The 11,269-nt window shown below is 43.2% G+C and overlaps 1 protein-coding gene across 1 annotated transcript; it reads right to left on the minus strand.

Moving 5' to 3' along the window:
* Window positions 1-1,168: 1,168 nt before the first annotated feature.
* On the minus strand, window positions 1,169-5,025 carry SOX2 (SRY-box transcription factor 2). Its single transcript, XM_089910806.1, has one exon. It carries the CDS (start codon window positions 4,950-4,952, stop codon window positions 3,975-3,977), a length of 978 nt encoding a protein of 325 aa, XP_089766932.1. The 5' UTR covers window positions 4,953-5,025; the 3' UTR covers window positions 1,169-3,974.
* Window positions 5,026-11,269: the final 6,244 nt, after the last annotated feature.

The following is an 11,269-nucleotide window of genomic DNA, read 5'->3' on the forward strand; positions in this document are numbered from 1 at the left end:
AAAGTCAGCTATGCCAGGGCTCTGTGTGTATTTCAATCCAAGGCATTGCTGATGGAGAAGATTCTCCTGAGATTTCCTACTGTAAGATTGTGTCAGTTCTAGAAATAAGTACAGCTATTACAACCAAATCTACTAGCAGACTAAATAATTAATTGAAGCGTTGCTCTTTGACCCTTGAAAAGTCCAGTAGGGACACGTTTATAGTAATAATACCTCCGAATGAGCCCTTGTCAAATATTCATTTAGTGGTTAATGTGAGCCATTTCCCCCTGGGACCGTCTGTAATACCGGCTTCCCAGCATTGGCAAGAAACCTTGCTAATCTACTACAGCTCAGCAATATTTTAACACTCTTTATTTAAAGTATGGGGGGGTGGGTGCAGGGAGAGAAAAAAAATTGCAGAGGGAACAAACTATAATCTCATCCTTCTGCACATTTCTATTCTGTGTATAAGGTTAACAAAACATTAAATTCACCCCTTTGACTGCAAATTGAATGGTTTTAGTGAGCAGGATAATATCCCGAGGAAGAAACTGAACACTCAACAACTAACTTTAGCACTGGGAGATAATCATCTCTGGGCAAGCTTAAGGGTTTACCCCCTTCTTGGAAATCATGTTATAATTAAAATATCATATGTTCAATATTGATCTAGCCATGAAACTACACATCTTGGGGGAACCATTTAACCCAATCAAATGAGTGATGACATATGTATCATTTTCCTCAAATGCAGTTTATCAAAAGAATTTATATCTGCAAACAAAATATTCTGGCTTTCATTTGGTTAGGAGATATGGAGGTCTAGGAGGGGGAATGGGAGTTCTCTCATTTTATGCAGACAGTAGCAGTCATTCAAAACTACTTCAACTTCCCACAATATTGCTCTCCTCCCTCTTGCAAAATATTTGAACCTGAGCATTTTCCCAAAAAGTTTAAAAAAGATTTTTTTGTTTTAGTCTGATCCTGTGGGCTTTTTAAACTGGTAGGTTAGTGCAGTGCAATTACTCTAAACCCCAATACATATTTCTAATATATCTCTACTTTTCAAATATATACACACCATATAGTTGATTGGTTCGAATTCCAAGAATATTCTCCCCACCCCCCAGCAAGATCATTTGGATCTTTATTCAAAGTTTCTTTTATTCGTATGTGTGAGCAAGAACTGGCGAATGTGCTCATTACCACGTGAATAATCCGTATATGCATTACAATGGCTGGCCAGGCCGGGGGAAATTCTTTTAGAGTCTCTGCATTAATTAGGGGGGGAAATGCCTCACTTAGAATTGGGAACTGGCATAATAATTGTCCTTTCCCAGTACAATATTACCCTTAAAATGAGGATTAAAAAAAGGAATAAATAAAAACCAACAAACACCTAAAATAAAGCAATCCATACGAAATAAAAATACATAAAATATGAGAATATCCTCAGCTGAGTCTAGAACTAACATTAACAACACCAAGAGAAAGAAATACTTCCTTGGAAAACGAGAAGATGCGAACCAACGGGATGAACTAACTTAGTGGCTGCAGCCGATACTTTACTCAAGGGTGAAAGGCGCAGCTGGATTCCAACTTCTCCAAAGTTGTAGCAAGTTCACACAACAAGCCCTTGAAATTGTAGGAAGGAAACCCACGCTCCTAATACTGGACCCTAGGCTCCTGGTCCCCTTCGGTGGGGGAAGATAAGCGAGGTAAGTAGTGAGTAAAAGAAAAGTCCCCGAGTCGGTCTTTCAGATTCTCTGACTGCGCCAAAGTGCGCGGGTCGGTTGTGATGCAGAAACATCGCTAATTCAAAGACCACGGCGATTCCCCAACTTTTGCGCTCCCACTGAGGACAACTATAGTCTTTCTTTACCTTTCCTAGGGCAAAAGAAAACAACAAATCCAATCCTGTTTCTCCACCCCTTTCCCCCTCCCCCTACTTCTCTACTACTGTAGTAAAACATGGTCAACAGATCAAAAGCACAATCATCTCCAAATGTGATTAGACCGGACAAAGTAAAATATCTACCTCAGAGTTGATTGTTTTCTTCTTTAATATGGCTGTTGCCTGGCTTCTCTTTTGCTTGTTATCAGCTGCAGAGATTATCCGATTTGGGGCTACAGGCTTGGACCCGCGCTGCCAATTTAAGAAACAGAATTCGTGGAGAAAGAGAGAGGAAAAAAGAAAATAAATAATAATAATAATAAATAGCTGTGATAAGTCGGGGAGTTTTGCAAGATGCTCTTTGCTTTCCCTCGCCCCTAAACAGGAAAATGTAGAAAAGAAAGTTTTTGAAGTTAGGGAACAAAGAAAGCAAACCACTTGTTTCTTAGACAATAGCAGGGCCAGAGTAATCCAAACACCCACCCAGCAGATGAGTACTTTGCTTGTCTAGTTTGCAATTATTCCTACACAAGAAGCATCATTTTCCCCTATAACCACGTTTCCAAAGGGCCATTGTGCTGTGCAGAAATCGAAAACAAAACCAGCCAACCTGGTTCTGATTTGGCTCAATACCCCATCTGCTAAGCTACATGAAATTTTTCAGAATTGACTCCTTTCTGGCAACAAGTGGCATAAATCAGTTTAAGTCCCCATCATGCTTATTCATGTTGCTTAGAAAACGAGGGGGTGGATTTACAATATATGTCCCTAGTTTCTATTTTGGAAATGACATAAGCATTTCCATTTTTTCAAGAGTACTTATTCAATTAATCATCCAGCCATTTATTTGTTGCACTTAACATTAGCACATGCTACTGGACTAGAATACCAAGGTTTTAGGTACTTTGCTTTCTTGGCTGAGCACAGTATATTCCCCGAGGAGTTGGGCATAATCACAGTGTTATCCAAATAAATGAAAGACTCAAGCATAATTTCAGTGTCCATATTTCAAAAATTTATTTATCTCAAACTGTGCATAATGGAGTAAAAACTTAAGTTGAAAATGTACCTGTTATAAGGATGGTATTAGTTCAAATATATACATGGATTCTCGGCAGACTGATTCAATAATACAGAGCCGAATCTTTAAAATACAACTACGGAAAATAAAAGGGGGAAAACCTTAAAATATCACAGTAAATTTACAGAAATATTACAAACCATAAGAAAATATTTCAAACACAGTAATTTCATGTTTTTTTTATCTGAACAAAATGGAAAGTTGGGAAACAAAAAAAGCTATTATAAATTACCAACGATGTCAACCTGCATGGCCATTTTTGCTTTTAACAGTAAGTTAAAAAAATTTAGTACAATCTAAAACTTTTGCCCCTTTAAAGACCACGGAGATGGTTTTGCCAGTACTTATTCTAATTTTTTTCCTTTTGTACAATTTTTAAACAATTAAAATGTCCAAATCTGATTAATTTTCTTCTTTCCACGTTTGCAACTGTCCTAAATTTCAGCTGAAGAATCAAAATTCAGCAAGAAGCCTCTCCTTGAAAAATATTGGCAAATTCTCAGCTTATAAACAATGGACATTTTGATTGCCATGTTTATCTCGATAAATACTGTACAAAAGTTGCTTGCAAATATTAAAACATTTTTTTCGTCGCTTGGAGACTAGCTCTAAATATTATTGGTAAAGACTTTTGCAAACTTTCTGCAAAGCTCCTACCGTATCACTAGAACTTTTAAAAAGTTTTGCGTAGTTTTCTTTCCTCCAGATCTATACAAGGTCCATTCCCTCGCCCTCCCCACCCCCCCACCCCAGGTTTTCTCTGTACAAAAATAGTCCCCCCAAAAGAAGTCCAGGATCTCTCATAAAAGTTTTCTTGCCGGCATTGCAGTTTTTGCGTGAGTGCGGATGAGACTGGCGTTCTCTTTTGCAGCTGTCATTTGCTGTGGGTGATGACTTTTTTTTTTTTTTTTTTTGAGCGTACCGGGTTTTTCTCCTTGGTGTTTCTTGCTCTCCTTCCATTTCCCTCTTTTTCTTTGAAAATTTCTAACCCGCCCCCTCCAGTTCACTGTCCGGACCTCACATGTGCGAGAGGGGCAGTGTGCCGTTAATGGCCGTGCCGGGCACCGGGCCGCTCTGGTAGTGCTGCGACATGTGAAGTCTGCTGGGGGCGGCGGGCTCCGGCACCTCGGCGCCGGGGAGGTACATGCTGATCATGTCCCGGAGGTCCCCGGCCTGGCAGGGCGCCCTGGAGTGGGAAGAAGAGGTAACCACGGGGGGGCTGGAGCTGGCCTCGGACTTGACCACCGAGCCCATGGAGCCAAGAGCCATGCCAGGGGTGCCCTGCTGCGAATAGGACATGCTGTAGGTCGGCGAGCCGTTCATGTAGGTCTGCGAGCTGGTCATGGAGTTGTACTGCAGGGCGCTCACGTCGTAGCGGTGCATGGGCTGCATCTGAGCGGCGCCGTGCGCGTTGAGGCCCGGGTGCTGCGGGTAGCCCAGCTGGTCCTGCATCATGCTGTAGCTGCCGTTGCTCCAGCCGTTCATGTGCGCGTAGCTGTCCATGCGCTGGTTCACGCCCGCGCCGAGGCCGGCGCCCACCCCGACCCCGCTCGCCATGCTGTTGCCGCCCGGGGCGAGCAGCCCTCCCGGCAGCGTGTACTTATCCTTCTTCATGAGCGTCTTGGTTTTCCGCCGGGGCCGGTATTTATAATCCGGGTGTTCCTTCATGTGCAGCGCTCGCAGCCGCTTGGCCTCGTCGATGAACGGCCGCTTCTCCGTCTCCGACAAAAGTTTCCACTCGGCGCCCAGGCGCTTGCTGATCTCCGAGTTGTGCATCTTGGGGTTCTCTTGGGCCATCTTGCGCCGCTGCCCGCGGGACCACACCATGAAGGCGTTCATGGGCCGCTTGACGCGGTCCGGGCTGTTCTTCTGGTTGCCGCCCGCCGCCGCCGCGGTGGAGTTGCCGCCGCCGCCGCCGCCGCCGCCGCCGCCGCCGCCCCCCGAAGTTTGCTGCGGGCCCGGCGGCTTCAGCTCCGTCTCCATCATGTTGTACATGCGGGCGCTGTGCGCGGGCCCGGCCCGCCGGCGGCCGCCGACCCTCGGCCCGGCCGGGACTTTGGGGGGCCCGCGGGCGGGGGGGAGAGGAGGAGGGGAGGCGGGCGGGGGTGTCGGGAGCTCAGGGCTCCGCGAGGAAAATCAGACGAAGAATAATTTGGGGAAAGAAAAGAGAGGCAAACTGGAGTCAGGATCAAAAAAGCGCTTCCCTCCTCTTCTGGCCGATCCAGCCGCTGCCGATGATTGTTATTATTATTTTTTGGAAAGGCTTAAGCCTGGGGCTCAAACTTCTCTCCCTTTCTTTCTCTCTCCTCTTCTTTCTCTCAGTCCTAGTCTTAAAGAGGCAGCAAACTACTTTCCCCCTTTTGCAAACACTCTCTTCTCTGCCTTGACAACTCCTGATACTTTTTTGAACAAGTTAATAGACAACCATCCATGTGACGGGGGCTGTCAGGGAATAAATGGGTTTCCTGCGACCAATCAGCGCGCGGCGGCTCCTCCACTCGAGCCCAGCCTCGCCGCCGGGTTTTGCATGAAAGGGGGCGGGGCCTGCCGCGCCGCCGGCCTCGCGGGGGAGGCGGGGGGAGGCGCGGGGAGGAGGGAGGGGGAGGCGGCTCCCACAGCCAGCCTGCCAGCCACTGAGAAACCTTTGTATCCTCTCTCGCAGCAACAGGTCACACCACACGCCTTTTCGAAGGAAGTGGGTAAACAGCACTAAGACTACGATTTCTTCTTCTTTAAACTTAATCTCGATTTACTCTTTGGTGCGGGCTGCTGAAATGAGGAGGGGGCGCGAGAAGCTGAGGTGGGGTGGGGGAGGGCAAAGAGGGTGGCTCAGGGCGACTGTCCTAGTATTTCAGGAAACCGGCCTTGCTGGAGTTGGCGTGTCATTGTTCTCCCGCTCCTCCGCACACAGCCCCCAAATCCAGCCGCTCTAGCTCTTCTCCCTAACCTGGCTCTTCCGCTCGCCCCTCTCCCTCCACGGGAGCAGACGCTCGCTCACCCCCTTCTCACACTGTCCCGACAAGAAGTTAGGAGACGGAAAGCTCTGTCCTCAGAGCCCTCCTTGCTTCCACGTAATTCGCTCTGTTTTAAAAATAAACTCTGCTCGGACTGTGCGGCCTCTAGAGCTGAGGCCGGGCCGGGCCTGGGTAAGCTGCCGAATCCACGCTCTTCCCTGCCCAGCTCAGCCCTCTGGGCCGGAAACCACGGCTTGGCTCTCACCCCAGCCACATCTCCCACCCGTCGTTCTCCACTCAGTCGGGTGCAGAGGGGACGCTCGTCTTCTCTCCCATTTTCCTGAGCTTCCCCCAAGGAGGGATCTCAGTGGTGTGGGGTTCCAAAGGGGACTGGGGGAAGAAAAAGATCCACAGAAGGACGCTCACAAGTGCTGTCTATGGGGGAGGGTAATCTCAGCTTCCTGGCATCCTAGGGCACTGCTTGGAGGTGGCTTTTGAGCCGCACTCACAAACTCCCTCCCACGCAGAGTTCCCAGGACTCAAGCAGAACCAGCCCTGGCATTTCCCCCACCTACTTCTACCGCGGTGGCCCATCGCCCCGACAGCCTGGGGCTGGGGCTAACCCCGGAGGGGGCTCCGGGCCTGGGAGGCGGGGGTGGTGCTCTCCAGGCACAGGTGCAGGCCAGGCCGGCAGGAGGAAGGCGACCAGGATTGGGGAAAGGGGGAGCCCGGCAAGGCCCGGGCTGGAGGAGGATAGGGTGGGGGGCGGGAGTAGGGGCTCAGGAATCCTGCCCTCCTAGGACCCAAGAGGGTAATTTTAGCCGCTCTCCCATTGTCCCGACGTAAAGATTTCAATAGGTAGGCGCTCAATGCGCAGAGCAATGGCAGCACGTCCGTTACAAATAGGTAGTTTTGTTTCTCTTGTTGTCGCTACACGGAGTCAAACAAAGCCCCGTCTAAGTTTCCTTCCACTCTCTTGTTGGGATCTTTGTGGCTAAAATGCACTTGACTACAAAGCGGGGGGGGGGCGGGGAGAGGAGAGGAAAAAAAAAACCCCAAAACCTCGATGCCATTTCTTTTTTTATAAAGGGCTTAAACCATCAGGGTTACTTATTTTCTTTCTTCTGTAACACTCTCTCCGCCTCCCTCCTCCCCGATCTACCCTTACTCACCCTAATAAAATGTACTGAATAGTATCTGTCGGCCACGTTCCATTTATTATCTTTACAAAACTGTGCATTGTTTTGTTCCTTACTAACCTTCTTCCGATAACCTCCAACTTCTCCAATCCCTACCTTCTCAGGCTTTTCTGTTTTTGTCAAACTCAAGATAAGTATGCTCACTGGAAACCCAGAAAAGTTGTGAAAAAGTTGCAGACTTTCCTTAATAAATTATTATTTCCAATCAACCTCTCCTGCCCCTGCAGTTTCTCTTTTTTGCTCTTAAATTATGTTTTGTTTTAGTTACTGTGAATCCGGGAAGGATGAGACTAGCCTTCTGAAAACTCATAAATATATAGTACTCTTCAAAATAAAGCAGTGTCTTCTGTTTATTCGAGGTGTAATATTAAGCTAAACAAGGACCTGGAGATTAGGAAAGAGAAAGGGTTGAGAAGGTCTGGAGAAGAGAAGGCGGCCACCGGCTTTTCAGCGCGTCTGGTTTCAGGGATGTGGCTGGTGCGCCCCCTACTGGTGAATTCACTTTTCCCAAGACTCTTGCTTTCACCTTTAAAAGAAGGTGTTTGGAAATAATTAAAGAAAAATAAAATGAGGGGGATGGGAGTGAGAGCAAATTAATTACACGTAATCTAAACAAAAGAAAAGTTAATATATCGTATAAGCTATGGAACCAAATCACAAGAGTCAGATTTAATTTTCTTAACTTAGAAATGTACATATAACCTCGAGATAAGTGGGAGGTTAAACCGTGGGAGAAAATAGGTACAAATTATGAGATTCAACATATGAACGAATTGTGATTGTCCAGACGCCATGAAGGGCAGGCCAAGCATTCACTTTATGATTGTGTACGCATTGGTCTATGCTTAATAGCATTATTCGGAAAACTAAAAAAAAGCTTATGGATAATTAAGCTTGAAGAAAAAAAGCACAAGGGGTTGATGTGGGTAATGGTGGTGCATACGTATTCAAATAAATATTAATAATGGATGGTTATAGAAGCAAATGTTATTAATCTTCTCTCTCTCTTAAAGGTAATAGAGGCACAAATTTTTCCTTGGTATGATATATAAAAGCTTTTATACATTCTCAGATGCATGTGTTTGTGCCTGAACTCTATAATAATGCATTTAAGAGGTTAAAGGGGCTGGCTAGGTCTTTTGTTAATTGCTTTTATCATATAAATAAGCTATGGAAATACATTACAATTGTGTTATCATTGGTTGCATTTATTTACAGCTTTATTTTAATTAAGCCTGCTGTACTTATCAAGGCAATAAACTACTGTGGCTGGCGTTTATGCATAATAATGTGCTATGAAAATAAGATTAAAGAAGATGGTGATAGCAGAAACAATTTTCTCATTAGATTTTTTAGAACATATGCATTAAAAAAATCAGATCACCGGCCACTCTATTTCAATCCAGCACCATCACTGGGCCCTAAATATAATAATAACTATAACAATCATAATAGATGACAGAAGCAGCTCTGTTTTAGGTTTATAACAGACGGCTACAGTACTAATAACAATACACCGTTGACTACTGGGGAATCAAAATAAGACTTGGAAGAGGGTGCTTCATCCTCTGAGAATTTAAAATGTTGTCATTGGCACAATTTATGAAAATTGAAAGTGCTAAATCTTAAAACAGTGTAACATTTCCCTTCCTTGGGCAGCAGAAAGCTACACACTTTCAGAGTAAGATTAGAAATTAAAAACAAAAATCCTTAACTCCCAGGATATTCTGATTTGATTTTGTTTTATTATAGGCCCCAACTCCAAATCCTTAACTGATTAAGTGTAATTCAGCTTTATTTAAAAATCTTTTGCATTGATATTTCCCTCCTAAACTCCTCTCATCCCTCCTCAAGTGTTATAGCTGAAGCCAACTAACAATTTTGTGGAGACAGGGGACTGTAGACTTATTTTTTCTCCTTAGTGGCAAATAGAGGTTTAACTTGCAGTAATTAGGTGAGAACTAGCCAAGCATCTTACTATTATGATGCTTGTTAAAAAACGCTTCTTTTCTGCATCTGCATTTGAGTGTGTTCCCCTCCTCTCTTAATCTTCTTATGGAAATGAAGGCAAACGGCAGGGAACCTGCAGAGTCTTGGAGAATGTCCTTGTTAACTGGAATTTCTCAGCATTGCTAATTAGCAGAGTTTGACGACCACCAGTATTGGGGGGAAAGCTCTGTTTAACCACTCACAAACCATTCCGAGGAAGAGCAGACTAATTTTATTTTGTAATTAAAATCTGAAAAGGGCCCTATTTGACAGTTAGGGCTATGAGAGTTTTATCTCCCCGTGAAATAATTACTGCCTTGATAACTCAATTTTCTGAAAAATGTCAACTGTGGGCTCCAAAAGTTTTAATTTCATTACGTAAGGAAAAAAAGAGAGAAAAATAGAAGAAAATATACAGAGAGGATTTCTAATTCTGGAATTTGTTAAATATATTAGGAGCTAGATTTGGCCAAATGAAGGGGTTTTTTTTCTCCTTTTTTTAAATCATGTTTCCTTCAGATCCTAACCTTCCAACCAGCTCCAGGGAAAGTGACCATAGTAGTGATCATACTGGAATGAAAGAAATCATACCAGTAGTGTATGAGGCAAATAAAACTAAAAAGAGAAGTATGGCAACCCAAGGAAAGTTCCTGATTTTAAAAGCCAAAAATAAAGGAGGATTTCAATGTTTTGGACAATGTTGGTACAATCTGGTAAGATGAGGTTTTATCGACATTTATCCCCAAACACAAGAAAAAAGAAAACTGGGAATTAAAAAGTAAGGAAATCGGGTATAAGCCAATTTTTAAAATGCTTCCTTCTCCCTTCTAAACTGCAAAAAACCTCAGTTACTCCAAACTGGATTATGCCATAAGACTTTCAAAATGATCAACACTTGATTCTCCAAGATTTATGAAACAAACATAGATAATGAAGGTAAAGAAAGGTATTAGAGGATTTCTTTTCCTTAAAAGAGCATCATATATTCCCCCCCCAATCAATAAAAAATAAGCTGGAAAAAGTTAGAATATTGAAAGTAAGAGAAAAAATTAGAATAGAATTGTACTGTTATCAAACTTCATTTGCTTTAGACTGTGAAGGATCCCTCACAGGAAATCCTAGAGGGGATACTTCAATTTTTATAAAGCAATTTTCAAAATGATAGAAACTCTTTCATCTACATTTCCTCCATTTTCTTCCTATGGCCAAACTTGTCAGATTTTGGAAGCATGAAGGATTATTGACAGGAACAGAAATAATAAATGTTTCTAGCTAATACAAAGAACTAGCATATACTTCTATCCCTTTTTATTTATTAAGGCATAGATATGCATATGGATGCATGGTAGATTGACAATTTAAAATTGCTTAATCATATTTTTTTCTTCTTGTCTCTCCCTTCAGCACCTTGCCTTTAATTTCCAGAAGTGGTATTACACATAACAAATGAACAAGGGGATAACAAATGCTATTTCAGTCCAGACCCAATTTCACCAAATAATTTCACTCAAGAGCTGTAAGGACTCTTGAAACTTAAGGAATGCAGGGCTGCTCTGCATTCAGCTCCTTTTTATACTCATTCTCTTTCATGTAATTCCCACTGATGAAATAAATACATTTTTAAAAGAACTCAATAGTTAGAAAACTAAATATATTTCCCCTTTCAAATTACAGCAACAGAAGTTATACACAATCACTTGTGTATGTCTTCAGGGTTATATGTGATAATAATCATATTGCTTACAGTATTATATATGTACATCCTTCATATATTCCAACTTAAATATTTTCTGGAAAAGAGGGTTCACACTTCACAATTTCATTTCCATTTCTGAATTATCAAGCAATTATAACATAAGATTCTGTCTCTGCACTGCAGCTATTGTCCAGGGAAAAATTCAGTGTGGCCATTAAATAGTCTAATTATTTAAACAGAAATTCTCTTTTTAAAAAGACAAAATGAAAATTTAAAGAGCTGCCACCAGTGGTTTTCATATGCACTGAAAAAATGAACCTATGATTTTGATATTAAAATTTAGGAGAAGCAAATGCAAAACAAAAATAAAAACCCAGCAAACAGATTACCAGGAACTGCAAATGGGCCAAAAAACCCATGGGCCTTTTCACACTTCTAAATCATTGCTTGGGAGTCTAAATACAAATCTCCCTG

Source organism: Delphinapterus leucas, chromosome 4 (assembly GCF_059928025.1).
Source record: "Delphinapterus leucas isolate spDelLeu-1000000601 "Yukka" chromosome 4, BTC_Dleu_Yukka2, whole genome shotgun sequence".
Lineage (NCBI taxonomy): Eukaryota > Metazoa > Chordata > Mammalia > Artiodactyla > Monodontidae > Delphinapterus > Delphinapterus leucas.